The sequence below is a fragment of the Erinaceus europaeus genome, chromosome 11 (genome assembly GCF_950295315.1).
Source record: "Erinaceus europaeus chromosome 11, mEriEur2.1, whole genome shotgun sequence".
Lineage (NCBI taxonomy): Eukaryota > Metazoa > Chordata > Mammalia > Eulipotyphla > Erinaceidae > Erinaceus > Erinaceus europaeus.
Genome location: NC_080172.1, coordinates 25,573,093 through 25,599,964, shown reverse-complemented (window position 1 = coordinate 25,599,964; position 26,872 = coordinate 25,573,093). Strand labels below are relative to the sequence as shown.

At 38.2% G+C, this 26,872-nt stretch overlaps 1 protein-coding gene across 1 annotated transcript in view; it reads left to right on the top strand.

Annotated features, from left to right (window-relative positions):
- Window positions 1–12,196: 12,196 nt before the first annotated feature.
- The window catches only part of SLCO4C1 (solute carrier organic anion transporter family member 4C1), a 77,063-nt gene continuing 62,387 nt past the window's right edge, over window positions 12,197–26,872 (top strand). The window contains exons 1-2 of the mRNA XM_016193531.2: window positions 12,197–12,675; window positions 19,722–19,985. Of these exons, the coding sequence (XP_016049017.2) occupies window positions 12,330–12,675; window positions 19,722–19,985 (610 nt within the window). The 5' untranslated portion in view covers window positions 12,197–12,329. The remainder of the gene's footprint in view (window positions 12,676–19,721; window positions 19,986–26,872) is intronic.

Genomic DNA, 26,872 nt, shown 5'->3' with positions numbered 1-26,872 from the left:
TTGCACCAAAGTAAAAGACTCTGTGGTGGGGGTGGGGGTGAATATAGGTCCTGGAAAAGGATGACAGAGGACCTAATGTGGGTTGTATTATTATGTGGAAAACTGAGAAATGTTATGCATGTACAAACTATTGTATGCACTGTCAAATGTAAAACAGTAATCCCCCAATAAAGGAAAAAAATGAAAAAACTTAAAAAAAAAAAGAAAATTAAATAAGTAAGTAAATCAATTCCTAAATTTAATCCTTAGCATCATATATGCCAGAGTGATGATGTGGTGTGTTCTCTCTCTCATAATTAATTAATTTTTTAAAAAATTCAATGGTAATAAATTCTTAATACTGGAATTTTCAGTTAACACCAACAATACTAGCATTTAATCACCTTTATATTCAAACCCTCATAAAATTCCTTTAAATATAATAATAGTATACTACTAAAGGATTTCCATCTTGTCTGTGATTGAAAGTGAAATAATAAAGTCTTATAAGGGAGTCGGGCTGCGCAAAGCACAAGGACCGGCATAAGGATCACGGTTCGAACCCCGGCTCCCCACCTGCAGGGGAGTCGCTTCACAGGCGGTGAAGCAGGTCTGCAGGTGTCTATCTTTCTCTCCTCCTCTCTGTCTTCCCCTCCTCTCTCCATTTCTCTCTGTCCTATTCAACAACGACGACAACAACAATAATAACTACAACAATAAAACAACAAGGGCAACAAAAGGGAATAAATAAAATTAGAAACAACAACAACAACAAAAATAAATAAAGTCTTATAAGCACACAGAATGGGACTTACCATACTATCTTCCAAAGGAACAGCATCAGTCTGTATTCCAACCAGCAATGTAGATACACAACCTAATTTCTGTAGTTTCCCATTTCGTTGCTACAGGCTGTTCTCACAGGTGTAAGGTGGAATCTCAGTGAAGTTTTGATATGCATTTCTCTAATGATTTGTGAAGTGAAGCCTTTCTTCATGTGTGAGGACCATGTGTATCTGTCCTCACAGAAGCTGAGGAACGTGATGCTTCCACTTATATTCTTTTTTCTCTCAGAAATGCTTTGGCTAGCCATGCTTTTCTGTGGTTCCACCAACTTTTTAGACAAGTTATTCTACAAAAAAATGTCTTTAGGATATTAATATTTCAGTAAACTACATAAACTACATATTGCATTAAAACTAGAGCTTGCTTTTGAAAAGATGGCCATTTTAATAATGTTTATTCTCCATGTCCATGAACCATTCTATTTCTGTATGTCATTTTCTGTTTCTTTTAACAGTGTTCTATCGTCTTCACTGGAGAGATATTTTACTTTTATGTGAGGTGAGTTTTTTTTTTTTTTTAAATCTCAATTGTAAGTGGGATTCAGTTCTGTAATTCCCTTTCTTCTAGTTCATCATTTGTATATAGAAATGACAAAAATTATGGGTGTTAATTCTGTATCCTGCTACATTACTGAAGGTATTGTTTCCAGTGGCTTTCTATGGGAGTTTTTGGGGCTCTCTAAGTATACTATCATGTCAGTGAATAGTGGTGGCTTGATTTCTGTTTCCAACATACATACATTTGATATTTCATTCTTGACTGATTGCAATGCTGAGGCTCTCTAAGACTATGATGAATGATAATAGTGATAGTGGACATCCTTATTTGGCTCCAGATTTTAGGGGCAATATTTAAAAATTTTCCCTATTAAGAATGATGTTAGCACCCCAGGCTCTCCACCTTCAGGGGAATTGCTTCACAGGCGGTGAAGCAGGTCTGCAGGTGTCTGTCTTTCTCTCCCCCCTCTGTCTTCCCCTCCTCTCTCCATTTCTCTCTGTCCTATCCAACAATGATGACATCAGTAGCAACAACAATAAAAAACAACAAGGGCAACAAAAGGGAATAAATAAATAAATATTTTAAAAAATGATGTTAGCTATGAGTTTATTATATATGGCTAGTATTATACTGAGAAATTGTGCTCTGTTCCCAATTTCTGGAGAGTTTTTATCATGAATGGATATTGGATCATGTCAAATGTCTTTTCTGTATCAATTTATATAGTCATGTGGTCTTTATGTTCCTTTTTGTTGAAAAAAATTTATTATATTTATTTTTTATTGGATGGAGACAGTCAGAAAACGAGAGGGAAGGCAGAGATAGAGAGGAAGAGAGACAGAGAGACATCTGCAGCACTGCTTCACCACTCAGAAAGCTTTACTCCTGTAGGTGGGGATGGGGGGTTCAAACTTGCGTGGTTGTGCATTGTAAACTGTGAGCTTAACCAGGTACACCACTACCCAGCCTCCCTTTCTGTTGATATGGTAGGTTAAATTGATCAGTTTGTGAGCATTGAATCATTCCCAGAGATAAATCCTATTTAGTGAGTGATCTCTTGATAGATTGTCCTTAGGTGCTGGGAAATTGTGCAGATGCAGTCACATCTGCCATGTTGTCCCCTCGGGCTATTGCTAGTTCCCAGGAGAGTTGGGACGTTCTCGGAGCACCTGTTCTGCCATGTTGTGCCCTCAGGGCATTGTCTATCCCCCCCTACCCCCCAGCAATGGTTGCTCTGGTTACTCCTCCCCCTTCCCATTCTCACAAGAGCTACTCCCATAAAAGCTCTTCTTCTTCCGCACCTCTCTCTCTTGCCCTTCACTTGGGTGTTTAGACGCAGGAAAGGTTGCTGCGTGAGGCGGCCATTTTTGCTAACTTCACGTGGCCAAACCTGCTTCTTTCTCACCCAACTCTGAGGTGCCAGCGCAAATAAAGATTTGTGTTCCCTCTTCACTACAGATCTCTCTCTCTTCTCTGTGGAGCAGCACGACACTTAGGCAAATAAAAAATGGAATTAGTCTATGATCCTGTAATAGCACTCTTAGGCATTTACCCAAAGGAGATACTCACTTATCCAAAAGGGCATATGTGCCTCCATATTCATAGCAGCGTTATTCACAGTGGCCAAAGAGTGGAAGCAGCCTAAGTGCCCATTGACACATAACTGGCCAAAGAAGTTATGGTATATATATATACACATATACACATATATATATATTCTATAGACTACTACTCTGCAATAAAGAAAATAAAAGGTGCTATTATGTCCTTTAGGTCAAAATAGATGGAACAGGAGGTGATTATGCTTAGTGGTAGAAGTAAATAAATGAAAAAAAAACTACGAGGTGTTTTTCACTAACTTGTGAAATATGAGAACCGATACACATAAACTTGCAAAAAAAAAGTAGCAGGTGAACTCTAAGACGTGTGAAGACTATAATGGCTTTCACTGGGAGGTACAAGGGTGAGGACAAAAAACTTTGGTGGTAAGTGCAGTGTGGAACTATACCCTGTAGTCCTATAGTCTTGAAACCCATTATAATCACACATAAAAAAGTTTTTTAATTAATTTATTAAAAAATTAAAATATAGATAAGAACATAGGAAAGAGGGATACAATTCCACATAATTCCTACTACTAGAGTTCCATATCCCATCCCCTACCTTGAGTTCCATATCCCATCCCCTAACTTTCCTATTTTTTTTTTTTATCCCACTGGGAGCATGGACCCAGGGTCATTATGGGGTGCAGAAAGTGGAAGGTCTGGATTCTGTACTTGCTCTTCCACTGAACATGAGCATTGGCAGGTCCATCCATACTCCCAGCTTGTTGATATCTTTCCCTAGTGGGGCAGGGCTCTGGAAAGGTGTGGTTCCAGGAAACACGGGTGAGGTTGTCTGCCCAGAAAGTCAGGTTGGCATCAAGGTAGCATTTGCAACTTGATGGCTGAAAAAAAAAAAGCATGAAGATATAAAGCAGAAAAAATTGTTTAATAATCATGAACCTAAAGGCAAGAATATAGCAGATGAGATTGGAGGTCTCCAACATAAAAAAAGTTTTAAAAATATTTAGAAGAATAGAACTATAAAATGTCACACAGGGGAGTCAGGCCAGAGGGTAAAGCGCAGATGGTGCAAAGCACAAGGACTTGCATAAGGATCACCGTTAGAGCCCCTGGTTCCCCACCTGCATGGGAGTCGCTTCACAGGCGGTAAAGCAAATCTCTAGTTGTCTAGCTTTCTCTCCCTCCTCTGTCTTCCGCTCCTCTCTCCATTTCTCTCTTCCTATCCAACAACAATGACATCAATAACAACAACAATAATAACTACAATAATAAATCAACAAGGGCAACAAAAGGGAATAATTAATTAATTAATTAAAAGGGAGTCAGGCGGTAGAGCAGAGGGTTAAGCGCATATGGCACAAAGTGCACAAGGACCGCTTAAGGATCCTGGTTGGAGACAACCCCCCCCTGCAGGGGAGTTGCTTCACAGGCAGTGAAGCAGGTCTGAAGGTGTCTATCTTTCTCTCCCCCTCTCTGTCTTCTCCTCCTCTCTCTGTTTCTCTCTGTCCTATGTAACAGTGACAACAACAATAATAACTACATCAACAATAAAAAAGACAAGGGAAACAAAATGGAAAGTTAATTAATTAATTAAAAAGAAAAAATATTTCACACAAAAAATTAAAAAATATATCACACAGAATAAAATTATAAGGCAGATAAAATGCCTGAGACAAATATACATTTTTTCATGCAATGAATATACTTAGATGTGGATCAAAAATTGTCTTAAGGTTGTTTTTTTTTTAAATCTTTATTTCTTGGATAGAGACAGCCAGAAATCAAGGGGGTGATAGAGAGGAAGAGAGACAGAGAGACACCTGCAGCACTACTTCACCACTCGCAAAGCTTGCCTTCTGCAGGTAGGGATCAGGGACTAGAAGCCAGGTCCTTGTGCATTGTAACATGTGCGCTCAACCAGGTGCACCACCACAGGGCCCCTTAAGGTTGCTTTTACGAATGGAAGAAGAGCTAGTGAAGGAAACTTCTTGTAGGTTTTGTCATTATATACTTCACCTAATTTTATCTAATTCATGATAGGCAATAACTGCTTTGCCCCCTAGAGTGATGTCTGTGCTAAGGATATCTGCTTTTATGTGCATTGCTAGAATCTTAGTTTAAATTTGGACACTTTTTCTTTTTCCTTACCTCCTAACCTTTAAAAAGTAGCAAATAAAACCACTAAAAGAATAACAATTGGATAATTACCTTCTGAAATACAACATTGCTCATTTTGACTACAGTCACTGTTTCCCTACCTTGAGCAAAAATGTTTAAAAATGACTATTTTCCACAGAATTATCAGACACAAAAATCTCAGTGTTTTTTGTTTTCTTTTGTTTGTCCTTGTTGCAAACCTGAACCGCTTTCCTTCCTTTATTCATTGCAGCATAAAGAATGCAAGGGAACAGGAAAGTGGTAATACTAACACTTTCTGTAAGAGCAAGACTCATTTCAGATGAAGCAATAACACTTTTGTGAGTCTTTCAGTGAAATTATATTCCTCAATTCTGCAAGAATGAAGATTTCTTTTTAGATAATAAAGATTGAAATACAAGGTGATTTAATTATTATGCTTTCATTTTTTTCTTATTGCTGAAGTGACATTTTATTTATTTCTATTTTTATTAGTGACTTAATAATAATTTGCAAGATTATAAGATGGCAGAGGTAAAGTTCCACATCTATCTCGTCTACCACCAAAGTTCTGTGAAAATCCCACCCCCTTTTCCCATACTCCCATAACTACCATAGTTCTCACAAAGTCTTAGAGATAGCTGTGCCACTTTTTTTTTTTTTGGTGTAAGTTAATGTGTGCCAATTCCCTGCTTTTCATATATGTGTAAAACTGACCAGTACTTGTCTTTCACTTCCTTCCTTACTTCAGTAAGCATTAATCACCTCCAGTTCTATCTAGTTTGTGTCAAAGGAAATAGTATTGATCTTTTTAATTGAAGTTGTGCTTTGATTTTAATAGAATAGTTTGCATTTTGGGGCCAGGTGGTGGCACACCTGGCTAGTGCACATGTTACAATGCACAAGGACCCAGGTTTGAGCCCCCAGTCCCCACCTGCAGAGGGAAAGCTTCACAAGTGGTGAAGCAGTGCTGCAGGTGTCTCTGTCTCTCACCATCTCTATCCCTCCCTTCCCTCTCAATTTCTGACGGTCTCTATCCAATAAATAAATAAAGATAATAAAAATATTAAAAAATAAGTTTTTTAAAAAAGAATAGTTTGCATTTCTTCCCTGTCCCCCCCCCCCCCCCACGCTGCTCCATTCTGGTTTATGATGGTGTGGAAGATTGAACCTCAGAGACTCAGTAAGAAGAATATGTTTACGTAACCATTATTTTATCTCCCCTACTCTAGAATAGTTTGGCTTTGAAAGTGTAATTGAATCATGATAATATCTATTTATACCCTGAGACACTCATTTTTTTTTTTTAATTGGGTGGTTGATGGTTTTCAATATAGCCTTTAACCTATCTCCCCTTGATTAGTGTTTAGGAGACACACCAGGAACCCAATGTCCTTTCATCCTGCCCTTTTTCTCTTCTTCCTCAGGGTCCTTTGCTTTGGTACAATTTCACCTTGCTGTCCTTTATTATTAAGTTCCACCTATGAGATCATCTTATATTGCTTTTCCTCTTTCTGGCTTGTCTCATTTAATATGATGCCTTTAAGTTCTCAACATGATATTGCAAAAGAGATGACCTGATCATTTTTTCAGAGTTGTAGACTAGTCCATTATGTGTATATGTACCATGACTTTCTCAGTCATTCCTCTATCATTATGTATCTGGGTTGTTTTCAAAGTTTGGGCTATTGCAAATTGTGCTGCTATGAACATTGGTGTGCATATTTCTTTTTGGGTAGGTGTTTATGTTTTCCCTAGGAGAGGGATTACTAAATCATTATTAAAGAAGAACAAAAAATACAAAAGTTTATCTGGAGTCAGAAAATACCCAGGATAGTCAAAGCAATCCTGAGAGAAAAGAGAAGAATGGAGACATTAAGTTTGCTGACCTCAAAAGCTACTACAGGGCCACTATAATTAAAATAGTGTGTGTCATGCACTGTTCTTAGATATGCTCTGCTAGCTTGTTTCATTAGAAAGTTAATAGAGCAGGGAGTCAGGCGGTGGTGCATCTGGTTAAGCATACACGTTACAGTGCACAAGGACCCAAGTTCAAACCCCTGTTCCTCACCAGCAGAAGGAAAGCTTCATAAGTGGTGAAGCAGGTTTGCAGGTTTCTTTCTGTCTCTCTCCTCCTCCCCTCTCAATTTCTCTCTGTCTCTATCCAATAATAAATAAAAATATTTTCAAAAAATAAAGAAAGCTAATAGAGCTAAAAATAAAAGCTGTTATGGACTATCTTAAATGAGCTTAGTACCTACATTTGGGAAATAAAAATCAGGTGGGGGAGATAATATAGTAGTTTACACAAAACACTTTCATGCCTGAAACTTGGAAGTTTAATCCTTTGGCACCACCCTTAAGTATGAGTTGAATAATGATCTGATATAAACAACAACAACTGGGTCTGGGGATATAGCATAATATTTGTTCAAAAAACCTTCCATGCCTGAGTCACCAAAGGTCCTCAATCTCCAGCACCATTGCAAGCCAGAGCTGAGCAGTACACTGGTAAAGAGAAAAAAAAAAAAAAAAAAAAGATCTGGTATTGTAACCAAAATAGACACACAGACCAGTGGAATAGAATTGAAATGAGAGCCTAGAACTCAGCCCCCATAGTTATGCTCACCGAAGTTTTTACAAGAGAGCCCAAAACATCAAATGGAAATAGGAGAGTATATTCTACAAATGGTGTTGGGAAAATTGGGTTGAAATATGCCAAAGAATGAAACTACCACATTTCAACATATATGAAAGTTAACTTCAAATTGTTCAGAGATTTAGAGGTTAGGCTAGACACTCATTTTAAGTTTTTCTCTAGTGGTCTGGGAGGTGGCGCAGTGAATAAAGCATCAGACTCTCAGGCATGAGGTTCCTGAGTTCAATCCCCGGCAGCACATGTACCAGAGTAATGTCTGGCTCTTTCTCTCTCCTTCTATGTTTCTCATTAATAAATGAATAAAATCTTTTATAAAAAAAGTTTCTCTCTGTGAAAACTTTTCTTCACAAAAGATCTAAGATTATATACAAAATAACAACCTGGAGTTGGGAATCTGATAATTGAAAAATATTTAAAACAGAATTGGTTCTTAACCTTGCCAACAACAGAGAAAAATGAGTTTTGATTTCTTATATTTGCTGTGCAGTAATTATAGATGACAGAGCTAACCTGTAACCATTAAAAGAGAGAACATGCAAAGTCCAGGGAAGATATACGTCTGAGAGCACTAAGTTCAAATTTTTAGTAAGTAGGTCAGCTGTAAGTTACATGACCTTGAGAGAGAATACACTAGAAGATCTCCTTCTTACCATGTACAATGAATATAATTAATTATTGCTTTAGTAAAAAATTAATAGTGAAAAGAAGTAGAAACGCAAAGCAGAAATTGACTGAGTTTGGAGTATGGCACCGAAGTAAGAAAGCAGAAGTACACTAGAGTTTGCAGTGAGTACCTCCCTAATACTTCCTCTCCACTTTTCCAAGCTTTGGGTCCATGATTGCTCAACAATTTGTTTGGCTTTGTATGTTAACTCTCTTTTCAGTCACCAGGTTCCAGGTGTCATCAGGATGCCGGCCAGACTTCCCTGGATTGAAGACCCCACCAATATGTCCTGGAGCTCAGCTTCCCCAGAGACCCACCCTACTAGGGAAAGAGAGAGGCAGACTGGGAGTATGGACCGACCAGTCGACGCCCATGTTCAGCGGGGAAGCAATTACAGAAGCCAGACCTTCTACCTTCTGCAACCCACAATGACCCTGGGTCCATGCTCCCAGAGGGATAGAGAATGGGAAAGCTATCGGGGGAGGGGGTGGGATATGGAGATTGGGCGGTGGGAATTGTGTGGAGTTGTACCCCTCCTACCCTATGGTTTTGTTAATTAATCCTTTCTTAAATAAAAAAATTAAAAAAAAACAATAAAACAACAAGGGCAACAAAAGGGAATGAATAAATAAATATTAAAAATAATTTTCACAAAAAAAAAAAGAGAAATAGTCGCTTGTAAATGGGGAGGTAAAAAAAAAATTAATAGTGACATAGTAGTTATGCAATAGGACTTTCATGCCTGAAATACCAAAGTCCCAGATTCAGTCCCCAGGATCACCATAAACTTAATCTCAGCAGTACTCTGGCTTAAAAGAAAAGTTATCAAATAAAGTAATGAGGTATATCACAAACAGTTTTACTTTTTAAAAAGATAGTTTCTACTGTGAGAGAACAAAGGACACACAGGAAGTGTGTCTGTTCAAAATAAGATATCTCTCTTTCTAGTTGTTATTTACATACCTATCATCTATTTATCTAGCTAACATCTATCTGGTATTTATTTATTTTACCAGAGCACTGCTCAATTCTGGTTTATGGTGCTGCTGATATTGAACATGGTATCTCAGTGCCTAAAATATGAAATTCTGTTGCTTTGCTGATGGTGTTATTTCCCTGATCCAAGATATGCATATATTATATCTCACTTCCTCAATTTAACTGAAACCACCTTTTCACAAAATAGTATGTGTCATGCACTATGTTCTTAGATAGGCTATGTTAGTTTGTTTCATTAGAAAGTTAATAGAGTTAAAAATAAAACCTGCTATGGACTATCTTAGCATCTACATTTGTAAATAAAAATCAGGCAGGGGAGATAACATAGTAGTTTACACAACACACTCTCATGCCTGAAACTTAGAAGTCCCAGGTTTAATCCTTTGGTATCACCTCTAAGTAACAGTTGAATAGTGATCTTATATAAACAATAACAAAGAAAAAAAAAGAAAGAAAAGTCAATTCTTGTTTCAAGATAGAAGATACATTTGATACATTTTTCATCAGCCCATTTTTGTCTCTCAGATTAAAGTTACAATCGGATATGACCATTATATGCTTGCTACCCAATCTTTGCTTTCTGAGAGTTATTAGTGCTAAACTTATTGATTCTAGTCCTTTTTTCCTTTTTCTTATTTATTTATTTATTTATTTTTAAGAAAGGAGACATTAACAAAACCGTAGGATAAGAGGAGTACAGCTCCACACAATTCCCACAACCCGATCTCCATATCCCATCCCCTCTCCTGATAGCTTTCCCATTCTCTATCCCTCTGGGAGTATGGACCCAGGATCGTTGTGGGGATTCTAGTATTTCTTGAGCAGGAGCTCAGGCAGTTGTGAAATAGAGATGCCAAAGTATGAAAGCTCTCTAAAGAATTACTATTTAGTGGAGGACTTTAACTTCTAATTAAAGAACTTACATAAATGATTAACAGTACCAGTGTACAGAAAAACAATAATAATATGGAAGTATAATAACCAGTAATATCTGAGACATGTCCTGACTTTATTAAAGGTAATTCTGGCATAGCGTATTGCTTTGAAATACCAGTAACTTGATTTGAGGAAGTAGATTCTTTAACACTCTGTAGTCTGATGAAGCATGATGAGTTTGCTTATATAACCCTAGTTATATAATAAAAAGTGAACACATGCAGTTTTTATTATGTTTCTTATTGTCATAAACATTTAGCTAAGGAAAGATAAACATTATGAGACCTTGACTTATGGTTTTAAAATGCCTTTGCTTACAATATATTCCTTTTAGAGTCAGGCGGATAGCTCAACCTGGTAGAGTATAGAACCTGGATGCCTGCCTGCTAACCCAGAGGTCACAGATTAATTCTCTGGCATCTCTGTAAGCCAGTGTTGAGCAATTCTCTGGTGTCTCACTCTCCATAATAAATATGGAATATATATATATATATATATATATATATATATATATATATATATTACTGTATCTTCAGCAAGGGAGAGAGATTTGCAACAATCAAATCTTTGATGAACTTGTCACATCTGGGATCCAAAGCCTTCTATTTTACTTACAATAAAAGCCAAAGTCCTTACTATAATGGCTTACAAGTTCTGGTCCCATCAATTCTTTTCCCATTTTGTTTATGCAATTTTACCTGCCCTCTGCTCTTACTGCTCTCCATCTCATTATAAACCAGCTACTCTTCTTTCCCCAACATACCAGTCTTCTTCCTTTACCTCCTTCAGATATTTGCTCAGATGCCACTTTCTAAATGAAAACATGCATGAATTTTTAAAATGGTACCCTAGTGTCCTGAGAGATGTGGGTAGAGAGCTGTATTTACAAGCATGTGGTCCTGGGTTCCATCTCTGGGATCACATAAAAGAAGTGGTGTTCTGTTTTCCCTTCTCCCCCAAAGCCAACCCCCCCCCCAATTTCACAAAGTTGTTGTTTGTTTCTTCTTCTCTTGTGAAATAAAAAAGATCTTTTAAAAAATTGCATTCTATTTTCTCTCCATAGCATCTACCTCTACAAGATTTATTGTTTAATGTTCATTTCTTATTAGAATGTAAATGTATGAATAGTGGTATTTGACAATTTCTGTGCACTTTTGTGCATCCAGAGCCTAGAATAGAACTTGATACCCAACAGTACCTTTAATGAATGAGTAGATTGAACCTAATTGGCACAATGATGTTCAGTTCTTCAAGGTTTTTTAAAAAATTTATTTCACAAACAGAAAGTATTTCATGCTTAATGACACTGTTTATATGTTTATCATCTATTTATCTAGCTAACATCTTATCTTTGATCTTATATATACACTGTATAGCAGAGACAGTATCCTATTATTTGCTTTTAAAGTTTCCAAATTTCTTTCTTCAGTTTTAAGTAAGTAAAGACAAGAAAAGGTGATTGGCCAAGGTAGGCATTTCCGTTTCTAAGGAGTATAACAGATAGAAGCCATCATGCTTTTCGTAACCCCAAGCATTTGTACCTGTGCCTACTTGATCTTTTAAAATTTACATTTAAAATAGTCTGGTAAGCAACAAGAAGTCAACCACAGGGTATTTTCTTGAATGAGTTCCTGATGCAACAGTGTTTGTATCTTTCCTGGCAGCACTCAGGGGGAGCTTTACAACCCCCAAACTCCCACAACCTCTTTGGTTCCCAGTCCCTAGGCTCTGGGAAGGGGCGCGGCTGGCTCGAGGTTCGCGGTAAGACCTCCAGGCAGAGGGCGGTGTCTCACTTCACCTGGCGGCTCCAGTCTGCCCAGTCCCAGAGGCAAGGTGAGGTGTGGTCTGGAGCCACCCACACTGCCTGTAGGGCAGCTCCAGTGCACCTAAAGGCCAAGGGCTTGAGGAAGAAAAGCCCTTACAGCCAAATGGAGGAAGGCGGGGAATCTTCCCGCACGGGGGCGCTGCACCTGCCCAGAGGAGGAGCCAGAATCGGATTAGATTTTCAGCCGCTCGGGCTCACTTGTAGGAAGAACGCATCCCGAACATGAAGCGCCGCGAAGGCATTGAGAATCCAGCTTTTGTCCCCTCCACCCCAGACACCCCGCACCGTTCTTCCGCATCGCCTTCTTATGTCCAGGTCTCTGTCTCGTCCATCAACAACAAGGAAGACAATTCCCGACCACAGGAGCCGCCTGAACTCCCTAAGTCTCGGGAACCACCTCTGCCTTCAGCTACTCCCCCAGGATCCCCAGAGCCTCCCGGACCGGAGTTGCTGTCCGAATTCCAAGAAGGGCCCTGCGGCTGGGGGAACTTCCAACCTCAATGTCTCCAGCGTTGCAACACGCCGAAAGGTTATCTGTTTTATTACTGCCTCTTGGCTCTCACTCAAGGTAAAGTTCCGCGCACGGGAGTGCATTGACCCGGCAGAGAGCAAGAAGGGGTGGGGGGTGCTGATACTAGGGAACAAGTGCGCGGGATCCGCGGGTGTCTGATACGCAGCGCCTGGCGCGCTCCGCTTAGAATTTGCTAGCGCTCGCTCAGGCGTCAACCAACCAATTTCAGGCTTCCACATATTGGACTCTTTACCGCATTGTTTAAACTTGCCTTCTGAGCTTTTTCTGTTTTGTGTTATTCCTCGGCCTAGCAGATTACATTTCTCCTAGGGAGATGGGAGTTGGGAAAGATTTGCCCCAGGGAATCTTTCTATATCAGAAAGTCTTACATTTTGTTAAACTCTTGAAGGGATTTTCTGTTTAGATTCTGGAAGGAAAAGTCATTAGTTTGCATATGTGATTGAGATGGGTGTTAGTGGAATAATTTATTGCAAATACAAAGCATAGATTAACCCTAAACACCCCCCAATATTCTAATTATTATATATATTTTTATTGGAAGATAAATACAGAACAAAAGACAGACGGAGATTTGAGCATTGCTCGCCTCTGATTTGTGCTGGGGCAGGGGGTGGGGGGTAGGTGGGTGGGAGACAGCCGCGCCTGCCTCAGGTAAGGCTTTTGCAATGAGAATATTTAGTTTGAGTTGTATGTTGGTACAAGTGGAGCCTTATAAATGAGTTAGCAGTGGTTTCAGGAGTTTCCGAAGGGTGAGGCCTTTCAAACCTTTTGTTTGAAAGAGTTGTGTACTCTGTTCTAAGATCTCTTCTAGGTACTCTTGGGAATTTCTGACTAAGTCTGGTTTATGCCCTCAGGAGTTTGCAGTCCTAGAGAGGTTTCGAGGAGTGTAGGTTGCAAGGTGAAGAGTAGTCTTGAAAGAAAGCCTTGAGGAGCTAAAAGAAAGGAATGCAAGAAACTTTGAAAGGAGTGGGAACTTACTCTTAGATGATAAATAGAAGAACTGGATATTAAGGTGGAGCATCTAGAAGGACTTACTGACTTTGGTAGTTTGTAGATTATTGATTTTTTTAGTCACCTGAGGTTTCTTTGCATAATAATAACATATATATATTTATTTATATTACCAGGGTGTGGTTCAACTCTGGTTTATGGTCAGAGAATTGAGCCTGGGACTTCAAAGCCTCAGGCATGAAAATCCTTTTTTTTTTTTTTTTCCCTCCAGGGTTATCGCTGGGGCTCTGCCTGCACCAGGAATCCACTGCTCTTGGAGGCTGTTTTTTCCGTTTTGTGTTGTGATTGTTATTGTCATTGTTGTTGGATAGGACAGAGAGAAATGGAGAGAGGAGGGGAAGACAAAGATAGACACCTGCAAACCTGATTCACCACTTGTGAAGCACCCCCCCACCTCAGGTGGGGAGCTGGGAGCTGGGACCAGGATCTTTAAGCCAGTCCTTGTGCTTTGCTCTATGTGCTCTTAACCCGCTGCCCTACCACCTGTCCCCCCAACACATACATGAAAATCTTTTACATAGCAATTATTGCTATCTTCCCCACCCTGGTCACTTCAGTTTTAAACATTTAGGGACCCAAGTCCAGGGTTTGGATCCTTGCTGCTTTTTATGACATGAGGAGTTGTATTTTAGTCTTTTATTTAAAAAGGAAGGAAGGAAGGAAACAACAAAATTGTAATCCAAGATCAATTTTATTGGAGATATGTAACTGCTCTTTTCAAGATTAACACAAGACTAAAGCTAATTTTCCCCTTTTTCTTTCCTATTTTACCTTTCTTCTTTCCTTCTTCTTCTTCTTCTTCTTCTTCTTCTCCTTCTCCTTCTCCTTCTCCTTCTCCTTCTCCTTCTCCTTCTCCTTCTCCTTCTCCTTCTCCTCCTTCTTCTTCTTCACCTGCATGACAAATATATGGCTCCAACTGTCCATTTTTTCATTTTTTCCTCTTCCCCCTCCTATTTTAATAGGTCAGGAAAAAAAAAAATGAGAAGGGAGGGGGATATAGACAGGGAGAAAGAGAGACACCTGCAGCAATGTTTTACCACTCATCATGCTTCTTGCCTGTAGTTGGGGACCAGGGGTTTGAACCTGAGTCCTTGCCATATGCTCTCAACTGGATGTGCCACCACCTGGCCCCCTAGATGTTTTTTCTTGTCTCTAAAGAACTTTTTGTTCAATGATTTGCATCTTAATTGTAAGTCAACTACAGACCTTTTAATTGAGGTAGTTTTGTGCTAAGATGTTGTTTCCCTTTGCATTTTTTTGTTTCTGCAAAAGTTCTCTCTCTCTCTCTCTCTCTCTCTCTCTCTCTCTCTGCCATGAAGCTCCTGAAGCTTCCTCCTGCAGGAGGGGACCAGAGGCTTAAAACCTGGGCCTTGCACATTATAATGAGTGCAATTAACCTGATGTGCCATCTTCCGGCCACTCAGAATACATCAGTTTATATTTGAGTATTTAAAATTGCTCTCAAATATAATTGAGACTCATAAAAATGTTTCAGGCCTAATCTGGGAACACATCTTCCAAGACTGAAGGCCCCAACTGAAGAATCATGGAGAGCTAAAAGTGTTCTAGAACTTGACGGTGGTGATAGTTGCATGATTTTTAGCTTTCAATTTTATGTTGTGTAATTTTTTAAAAGTATGTATTTATTGGATAGAGACAAAGAGAAACTGAGATGTGGAGGGAGGGAGAGGGAGAGGAAAAGAGACACCTATAGCACTTCAACACTTGAGATGCTTCACCCATACAGGTGGGTTCAGCGGCTTGAACCTGGGTCCTTCGGCTCTGTCACATGTGCACTCAAGTGGATGTGTGCCAATGCCTGAGCCCATGTTACTTATATTTTGTCACAATAAAAAAGTCAAAACAGGGAGTTGGGCGGTAGGTAGTGCAGTTAGTTAAGCGCAGGTGGCGCAAAGCACAAGGACCAGCATAAGCATCCCAGTTCGAGCCCCTGGCTCCCCACCTGCAGGGGAGTCACTTCACAGGTGGTGAAGCAGGTCTGCAGGTGTCTATCTTTCTCTCCCCCTTTCTGTCTTCCCCTCCTCTCTCCATTTCTCTCTGTATTATCCAACAACAACATTAATAACTACAACAATAAAACAATAAAGGGCAACAAAAGGGAAAATAAATAAATATTTTAAAAAATTTAAAAAAAGAAATAAAAAAAGTTAAAATGTTAAATCACAAAGAAAATTAAAATTGGCAGTTGAAGTAATAGTTTAACTGGTAGAGTATAAGACTTTAATGTCTGGGGTTCCCAGGTTTGATCTTTTGACACTGCAGTTACCAGAGTGTGGTTTTTGTCTCCTCTCTCTTCTGTGAAACTGTTTCATATGTGACAAATAAAATACATCTTTAAAAAGAAAGTTAAAAGTAAAAGAAAAAAGAAGCATAACCTGAAATGGAAGTAACTCAGTAAATTATTATTATTATTTCAGTTTGAGTTTGAATGACTGTAAACATTACTCTGTTTCTCAACAGTTATCTTTGGGTGAACCATTTTCATGGTTTGTTGATAGGTGTTTAATTAGGATGAAAACTTCTAAACAAGTGAGTTTACATAGCTCAGTATTTCTTTAATAACAACAGGATTCCTTCCAGCACTTGAGTTCTTTTTATGCTTCCTGTCACCACTCATTTACAATTAAGTCAGAGTATGCAGTAATTCACAGAATTTCTTTTTTTTTTTAATTTCCGTATTGGGGGATTAATATTTTACATTCAACAATAAATACAATAGTCTGTACATGCATAACATTTCCCAGTTTTCCATATAACAATACAACCCCCACTAGGTCCTCTGTCATCCTTCTTGGATCTATAGTCTCCCCCCCCACCCCCCCACCCCAGAGTCTTTTACTTTGATGCAATACACCAACTCCAGTTCAGGTTCCACTTGTGTTTTCTGATCTTGTTTTTCAACTTCTGCCTGTGAATGAGATCATCCCATAGTCATCCTTCTGTTTCTGACTTATTTCACTTAACATGATTTCTTCAAGCTCCATCCAAGATGGGGTGGAAATGGTGAAATCACCATTTTTAATAGCTGAGTAGTATTCCATTGTGTATATAAACCACAACCACTCATTTGTTGCTCAGCCACTCATTTGTTGTTGGACACCTGGATTGCTTCCAGGTTTTGGCTATTACAGATTGTGCTGCTATGAACATAGGTATGCACAAATTTTTCTGGATGGGTGTGTTGGGTTCCTTAGGATATATCCTCAGAAGAGGAATTGCAGGGTCATAGGGTAGGTCCATTTCTAGCCTTCTGAGAGTTCTCCAGACTGTTCTCCACAGATGTTGGACCAATTTCCATTTCCACCAGCAGTGCAGGAGGGTCCCTTTCTCCCCACAACCTTTCCAGCATTTGTTGCTGTTACCTTTTCTGATATATGACATTCTCACAGGAGTGAAGTGGTATCTCATTGTTGTCTTTATTTGCATTTCCCTGACATCAAAGACTTGGAGCATTTTTTCATGTGCCTTTTGGATCTCTTCTGTGCTGAATATTCTGTCCATGTCCTCTTCCCATGTTTGGATGGGGTCATTTGTTTTCTTGTTGTCAAGTTTGGTAAACTCTTTATATATTTTGGTTATTAAACTCTTGTCTGATGCATGGCAGCATGCAAAGATCTTCTCCCATTTTGTGAGGGAGTCTCTTTGTGTATTGGTTTGTTTGTTTGTTTGTTTGTTTTTTTGCTGTGAAGAGCTTTTTAATTTGAAGTAGTCCCACAGGTTTATACTTGCCTTAGTCTTCTTCGTAACTGGGAATTTCTTTTCTTTCTCTTTCTCTTTCTTTTCTTTTTTTTTTTTCAAAGCAGAGTTTTTAGAACTTGCATAGCATAGAATTGGAGTTAGTAGGCTTAAAAAAGTACTATCCTTCCTTAAGAGTTTACAAATTATGTTTTCATAGAGTTTATTCATAAAGAAAATGCATTCCAATACAGTTTTCCTCCTCTTTCTTGGTTATCACTGAAGCTTCACTGCTCTGGCATGACATTTTTCTTTTTTTTTAAATCTTTTTTTTTAAAATTTATTTTATTTATTCCCTTTTGTTGCCCTTGTTGTTTTACTGTTGTAGTTATTATTGTTGTTGTCGTTGTTAGATAGGACAGAGAGAAATGGAGAGAGGAGGGGAAGACAGAGAGGAGGAGAGAAAGATAGACACCGGCAGACCTGCTTCACCGCCTGTGAAGCGACTCCCCTGCAGGTGGGGAGCCGGGGTTCGAACCAGGATCCTTACGCCGGTCCTTGTGCTTTGCGCCACCTGCACTTAACCCGCTGCGCTATAGCCCGACTCCCTGGGATGACATTTTTCAGTTGGAAAGAGAAAGACAAGAGCAGAGTGAGAAAGAGAAAGGGAAGCAACACCAGGGCACAGAAATTTGCTAGTGCTGTGAGGTTCATAAGCCTAACAAGCAGGTAGGCTCCCAGGTGCACTTTCTTGCAGATCTCAGTTTTTTTTTTTTTAAATCAGGATGGCAGATGTGTTGGGAGGCTGATGTGTGTTGGGGGTGTGAAATTTTTCACATTCTCAGATAAATTGATCTCCTCATTAACATGTCATTCCTAAGTATTTTAAGGCACTTTACCTTAGGATCTTAAGTATTCTTCATTTACTTATAGACTTTTATAACTTGCATCTTTATAAAAATCATGTTAGGGTTGGGTGATAGTGCACCTGGTTGAGCACATGTTATAATGCACAAGGACCTAAGTTCAAGCCCCCTGTCCCCACCTGTGGGAGGAAAGCTTCACTAGTGGAAGCAGGGGTGCCTGTGTCTCTCTGTCTCTCTCCTTCATTATATCCCCTTTCCTCTCAATTTCTGGCTATCTCTATCAAATAAATAAAGATAGTTAAAAAATTAAAAAAGATAAAAATCGTGCTAGAACTTTAATACCAACTCTTAAAAATATAAATGTTTCTAATTATAGTTTTGATAAGGAAAAAAAATTTAAGAGTCTATAGAACCCTGGATTTTTATCTAGTTTTTCTGTTAACGAATAAAAATAATTCATGATGATTTCTTAATTAAACTAATCAAAAACTTTACACTTTGTTTATATTCTTTTAATTTCAAATTTAAAGTAATGTTTCCACTCTTATAAATTTATTCTAGAGCTAGAAAGGGCACTTTTACGAAGCTAGTCAAAATTGTATTTCCCACTTTTTCTTATTATTTCAACATAGCAAGCAGGTAAAATGCAAGTATTTCCCTTTATTTTGCATATGCTTTAAAAGGTCAGCAGTTGAAACAAGACTGCTTATTGTTGCTCCATAACCTTCAACTTTAATACCTATTCAGAGTTAGAATTTAAAAAGTGAAATAAAATCAAACACAAGAGTATTCAACTTCACTTTTTTTAAATACTGAGATCTCTTGTTGTCATTAATGTTTACAGATTAAATGGGGAAGGATTGACCATTACCCTAATGACTTCCCTTGCATTTTCTGAATTCTCCTAAGTGAGGTCTGCAGGAGTTTTTGCTGAAAAACTTATAGCAAACTGGCCTTAGGAAACTTAGTCTGAATTTTTATATATTATTTGAAGAAAAGTGAAGTTAGCTACAACTTAATAAGTAGTTGCCACCAACTTCATCTAGTACCTGAAAATTCAGTGTACAATTAAAAAAAAATTCAGTGTACAATTTAAAAAGAAGTTGATTTATGGAAAAATATGTTTGAGTTGCTTAGCTTTGAAGCTTTGGTTTTTTAAATTCAAAATTGGTATATTAAAAATACCAAAAGAATAGAACAGCCAAGGATTAGTGTGTTGTGTCAATAATCTTAATCTTGGGGACAGAAAACAGCTCACTTGGTTAGTGTGTTGCCTTGCCATGAGTGTGACCCAGGTTCAAGTCCTATACCCACAGTATGGAAATCTCTGTCTCTCTTATTCTCTTTCTTCCTTTCTCTCTTTCTTTCTTTATTCCATTCCATTCTTCCATTCTTCCTTTCTCTCTTTCTGCCTGAAAAATCAGCCCAGAGCAGTGGAGAGAGAAAAACAAAGAAAAATCATATGCTTGATGATAATAATGTATATAAATTTCCTTTTCTCTTTTTTAGGTGTTGCAGTAAATGGCCTTGTAAACATTAGCATTTCCACTATTGAGAAACGCTATGAAATGAAGAGTTCACTGACAGGCCTGATATCATCAAGCTACGATATAGCATTTTGTGTGCTATCTTTATTTGTATCATTCATTGGTGAAAGAGGACACAAACCAAGATGGCTTTCCTTTGCATCCTTTATGATAGGATTGGGAGCGCTTGTATTTTCATTGCCGAAATTTTTTACTGGAAGATATCAACTGGGGTCCCTTTATGAAGGTAAGTTTCCTTTGTGTTTGTTTAAATTCAAGAAGTAATATGATAAAGTAAGTCCCTAGTACAGGGAAGGGCTTAAGTCTTTACCTTTGCTCCTGGCTTTGTTTTTTATGAGAATCGGGTGAAGCAGATACTAGAGACAGATTGGGCTTTGTTTATCATTTTTGTGGTTCTTCAGGTTTTTTTTTTTTAATCCTCTGATATTCATTTCACATCTCATATTCTCCTCTAAAAAAGCATTGAATTGTTTTCCTTTGCAGGTGTTGTACTCTAATTAAAGTTTTAAGATTCATAGTTTTTTCTTTTAGTTGTTGCTTTATTTTCTGTGCTTAGAGCTGTTTCCAGTAATAATGATTTTAGATTTGAGACAAAGAGAGGTGAACTTTATAAGAGCATCAAAACTTTTCCTAAGAACTGAAGGTAGTTCTACTTAATATACTGCAATTCAGAATCACAGAACTTTATGAACCATCTGTTTAGTTCAAGTTAGGTAAAGTATTTTGTTCAAAAAAGTTCAAATAGGAAAATGTTTCTGATAACAAAAAAAAAGATAGTATAGTTTTAGGATGATTCTTATTCGGTAAGCAGACTTAATTTTGGAAATAAAAGTAGAAGTTGCTTACAGAGAAAAATATATTTGGAATGAATGAGATAAAGATAATGTGTTATCAGTGGGAAGAGAACTTATGTAGGTTATTCGCAACTGGACAAGATTGTGTAAAGCCAGCACGTGACTTCACTGGGGATAGTTTTAGGAACAGAGCACATATTGAAACATTGGCCATAGCCTGCCTCTCATGTTCCCTAGTAGGGTGGGGCTTTGGGGAAGCGAAGCTCCAGGACATATTGGTGGGGTTGTCTGTCCAGGGAAGTCAGGTTGCATCATGCTAGCATCTGGAACCTGGTGGCTGAAGAGAGAGTTAATACACAAAGCCAAACAAATTGTTGACCAATCATGGACCTAAAGGCTGGGATAGTGCAGATGAAGAGTTGAATATGGGCCCCAGACCAAATCAAATCTATGGGTTTTATAGTCAACAATATTTATACCCCTTTCCCGTATTAGGGAGCTAATCTCTTCCCTGATCCAGCTTTCTGTTCCTTTGCCAGCCATAACATCATCTCCCTAGACAATAACTTGGATCCACCTGCATATCAGATTTCAGGTTCAGGGGAAAAAAAAAAAAACTAGTATAGCCACAGGCCCTTTGGAATATAACTAAAATATGCCTACTAGCTATCTAAAAAATGGAGGACCCCCCAACTCTTCATCTGCACTCTTCCAGTCTTTGTAGTTTTTATAGTAAGGGAACACCTAGAATTTGTCACAAAGGCAACATGATATTAATTCTATGACACCAGGAACATTATTTTTTATAACATTTAAGAGGTTGTCTTTGTACTAAGTAGAGATCCTCACTTTCCAACTGATTCTACTTGTTCTTGAAATAAGTAACAAACCTGGGGGTGGGGAGTGCACTCTGGAGTAGGCTAAATTGGCTCAACAGGATAGCACATTCTTTTGCCATGAGTGTGACCTACATTTGAACTCAGCCCCCAGCTTATTAAAGAAACTTTAGTGCTGCTGTGGTCTCTTTATCTCTCTGTCAAAAAAAAAAAAGGGGGGGGGGAGTCAGTGGTAGCACAGCGGGTTAAGCTCAAGTGGTGCAAAGCACAAGGACTGGCATAAGGATCCCGGTTCGAGCCCCTTGTTCCCCACCTGCCAGGCAGTCACTTCACAGACTGTGAAGCACGTCTGCTGGTGTCTTATCTTTCTCTCCTCCTCTCTTCTTCCCCTCCTCTCTCCATTTCTCTCTGTCCTATCTAACAACGACGACATCAATAACTACAACAACAAAAAAAATACCACAAAGCCGATACCCTGATTTGTTCTTCCGTGGCTGTCTTCCTAAATTCATCTCTTGTCACCCAGTCCAAACAATTTATATTTTCCAGAGAAATGGCTACAGACTAAGGTGTTCAGAGATCAGCCAGGAAGATTGCTAAAGCCAGGCCATAAACTTTTTGTCCATTATTATGTACCATGCAAATTTTCACCAAATTCTTACTGATCTGTTTTTAATGAAAGTCAGTTATTTTAATTGACATCGATGAAGTGGAAGAATTGACTTACCCAAAAATGTTTTGCTTTAAATTTAAACTCGTTATTTAAATAATAAATGTTTGTGACAAATGAAAGCAAAATTTCTGCTTTCCCATGTTATTCTGTCATTGATGTAATGGACATTTATTGACATGGTGTGGCATTGAAATGATTATAGTGAGACAATTTCATATCATCCAGTGGGAATAAATGCAAACTTTATAAGCAAGATAACTGAAAACTGAGGTGAGGATGAAGGGAACAAATAGTATGAAACTAAAGTGTGCAAAAGGAGAATATGTGGGTGAGGCAAGTGGATTGTAGGAATAACTGAATGACTCAGAAACCTGTGTTGAAAGAGACTTCCCTAAGTTGGCAAAAAGACTTTACTTAAGCAGCATCAAAGAGCTTGATTTGTGTAATGGGGAAAACTGGGAAATATTATGCATATAGAAACCTTTTATTTACTATCAACTGTAAAACATTATTCTCCCAACAAAAATAAAAAAGAAAAGAAAACAATTATTGTCTGTATTGAGAAACAGGAACACAGCTAAATGTAAATAAAGCATAGTAGGGGCCAAGCTTGAATCTGGGTCACACACAAGACAAAGCACTGAACTATCTAAGTGAGCTATTTTGCCAGCCTGATATGTTGCAACATATCTCACCTGTAATAGGTCTTTTTTAACCTCTCTTACAAATTCTTCTGATTGAATTGCTCAAGTTCCTGGATTCAGAATTCCCTCTTGGGGTCTTAGTGTTTTTTTGTTTGTTTTGTTTTTTAATTTTTTAAGCTGTATTTAAAAAATAAAAAAAATGCCGAAAAGAAAGAGCTTGATTTAAGGAACTGCAAGTTTTGGTTAGAATAATCAAATTAAGGGTGATCTTGGTAGAGATGAGCTTACAGAGTGGGAGAATGCGACATTTAGATTTTCTGCGAAGTACAGTGAAAGTCATGAGAATGTTTTCCACAGCATGGTATAATTTTGATTAGGTAGAGGAATGACTAAGTGATTATTTCAAGCTGTGTTCTGAGAGATAAGAGTTAATGAGAAGAAATGGTTTGTTACTATGATTCACAAAGGAAGTACAGGTGGTTAGAAATGTATTGGTAGCAGTAGAGGTTTAGGTGAGTGGCTGGTTTTTCAATGTGTTTTTGTTTTTATTTGTTTTAAATAATTTATTCATTTATCTTTTAGATAGAGGCAGATAAAACAAGAGAAAAAGAAAGAAAGAAGGCGAAAGAAAAAGAGAACTATAGCACTGCCTCACTACTCATGAAATTCCTCCTCTGGGCTGGATACTTAGCATAATGGTTATGCAAAAAGACTTTTATGCCTGAGGCTCTCAAGTCTCAGGTTCTGTCCCCGGCACCACCATAAGCCAGAGCTGAGCACTGCTTTGGTACCTTTCTCTATTGTTTCTCTCTCATTAAATACAGACAAAATGCACTCTTAAATAAAAAAGGAAAGAAGTTCCCCTGCTGCAGATGGGGACTTGAACTTGGGTCCTTGCACACTGTAACGTGCATTCAGCCAGGTGTGCCATTGCCTGATTCATAAATACATTTTTTAAAGGAAAAGAGAACTTTTTATTGAATTCATTGTGAAGGAAGTATGAATAATGACTCTCTGATTTTTGGATTGAACAACTAGGGTCATTTACTAGAAAGTGTAAGACTGATTGGGTTGATCAGAATTCAGAATGAAATAAAAAATCAACATTTGAATTTAAGTGTGGCATATTATAGCCATTAGTGAAATATGTATCCTTGAACACATATTTATGTAGATGTGCAGATCATTATTTAGTCTTCATTCCTAGAAGTGCAATGATGAGTTTGAAGAACTTCCTTATTTTAATTTTCAAAAGATGCTATCACCCTGAGTTTTAGGAAGCAACGTACCAGCTACTTTCTCAGAGTCGGTACAGACAAATGCCTACTTACTGTTTTGGAAGTTGAAATTCTTTTTTTTTCTTTTTTCCCCTGGAATTTTTCTTTAGTAGATATGAAACTGTGGGGCTGGCAAAATAGCTCAACTAGACGGGTGTCTGCTTTGCTATGCTTGTTATGCAGCTTTGAGCCCTAGCCCCAATCTGTTCAGGAAGTTTCAGTGCTATGGTGTCCTTCCCTTTCTTTTCCCCTCTCTTCTTTCTTTGTTAAAATACATTTCTTATTTATTTATTCCCGTTTGTTGCCTTTTTCTAAATTGTTGTTGTAGTTATTGATGTCATTGTTGTTGGATAGGACAGAGAGAAATGGAGAGAGGAGGAGAAGATAGAGGGAGGGGCGCAGAAAGACACCTGCAGACCTGCTTCGCCACCTGTGAAGCGACTCCCCTGCAAGTGGGGGGGGGTTCGAACTGGGATCCCTATGGTGGTCCTTGCGCCTTGCTCTACCTGCGCTTAACTCCCTGTGCTACCGCCCAACTCCCTCTTATTTCTTTTTACCTGAAAAAGTTGTCAGGAGAAGTGATAAAATTGCCTAGGAGCCAAAAGATAGCTCGACTAGTAGAGTTCACAATTTATCAGGTAAGGACCTGGGTTCAAGCACTTGGTCATTGCTGGCAGCAACATACAAGGGGGAGGCTTTAGGAGCAGTGGAGTTATGCTGTGATGTATACTACCCTCTATCTAGAAAAAAAGAGAAAAAATGTGTATGATGGGCTTGGGGGCTGGGTATTTACTGGGAGTGGTGGAATCATGTAGGTGCAGAAAAAGCCCTGGCAGCAAAGCAAAACAAACAGACTAACAAAAATTCAAGACTAAAATAGTATTTCATATCTAAAGATCAGACATTTATAAAGAAAAGGAATGTTAGAAATCGTAAATAACCTTCTTTGGCAATGTAGGGAATTAGGACAAGAAGTGATGTGACTTCAAAGTGATTCACAAATGCTAAAACTAGTACTAATCTTTATGCTTTGCTTAGTATTTTAAAACATTCTTATTATTCATAGTAGATTCATTATCAATGATACCAGTAGTTTTATAAATCTAAACCATTTATTCATCAACTTCAAAAAGCAAGCTATAATTGTTACCACTTTCTTTAAAAGCTATCTGCTCAAATGGATTTAATCCATTTTTTGTACATATGGGATCTTAGAATCAATGATCTGAACTGTGAGTCTAACTCTACAGAGAGTATAAAAGAAAACTAGAGATTTAGATGAGAAAAGATAAACAGGTGATTTGAAAAATTCTGGGAAATTAAAGGCAAGAGAATGCGCATTTTTCTTAGGTGATATATAGCAAATTACCCAGTGGTTATAATATTAAGATATTATCTTATTATTGAAATCATGCATATAATTTAATTTTTGAAACTGTCAGTGAGAAATTGATGTATTTCTTTGTGTATTATCTTTTTATGTGGGTGTATTTTGTTACTTTTTTTTTAATAATTTATTTCTTTATTGGGGAATTAATGTTTTACATTCAACAGTAAATACAATAGTTTGTACATGCATAACATTCCCCAGATTCCCATTTAACAATACAACCCCCACTATGTCATTCATCATCTTTCATGGACTTGTATTCTCCCCACCCACCCACCCACCCACCCCAGAGTCTTTTACTTTGGTGTAATACTCCAATTTCATTTCAGGTTCGACTTGTGTTTTCTTTTCTAATCTTGTTTTTCAACTTCGGGCTGAGAGTGAGATCATCCCATATTCATCCTTCTGTTTCTGACTTATTTCACTCAACATGATTTTTTCAAGGTCCATCCAAGATCGGCTGAAAACGGTGAAGTCACCATTTTTTACAGCTGAGTAGTATTCCATACTACTATAGACCAAAACTTGCTCAGCCATTCATCTATTGTTGGACACCTGGGTTGCTTCCAGGTTTTGGCTATTACAAATTGTGCTGCCAAGAACATATGTGTACACAGATTTTTTTGGATGGATGTGTTGGGTTTCTTAGGATATATCCCCAGGAGAGGAATTGCAGGGTCATAGGGTAGGTCCATTTCTAGCCTTCTGAGAGTTCTCCAGACTGTTCTCCACAGAGGTTGGACCAATTGACATTCCCACCAGCAGTGCAGGAGGGTTCCTTTGACCCCACACCCTCTCCAGCATTTGCTGCTGTTACCTTTTCTGATGTGTGACATTCTCACAGGAGTGAAGTGATATCTCATTGTTGTCTTGATTTGCATTTCTCTGACAATCAGAGACTTGGAGCATTTTTTCATGTGTTTCTCGGCCTTTTGGATCTCTTCTGTGGTGAATATTCTGTCCAAGTCCTCCCCCCATTTTTGGATGGGGTTATTTGTTGTCTTGTTGTTGAGTCTGGTAAGCTCTTTATATATGTTGGTTATTAAACTCTTATCTGATGTATGGCATGTAAAGATCTTCTCCCATTCTGTGAGGGGTCTCTTGGTTTGGGTAGTGGTTTCTTTTGCTGTGAAGAAGCTTTTTAATTTGATGTAGTCCCATAGGTTTATACTTGCCTTAGTCTTCCTTGTAATTGGATTCGTTTCATTGAAAATGTCTTTAAAATTTATGCGGAAAAAAGTTCTTCCAATATTTTCCTCTAAGTATCTGATAGTTTCTGGTCTAACATCCAAGTCCTTGATCCACTTGGAATTTACTTTTGTATTTGGTGAAATACAGTGATTCAGTTTCATTCTTCTGCATGTTTCAACCCATTGTTTCCAACACCATTTGTTGAAGAGACTCTGCTTTCCCCATGTAATAGTCTGGGCCCCTTTGTCAAAGATTAGATGTCCATAGGTATGGGGCCTCATTTCTGGGCTCTCAATTCTATTCCACTG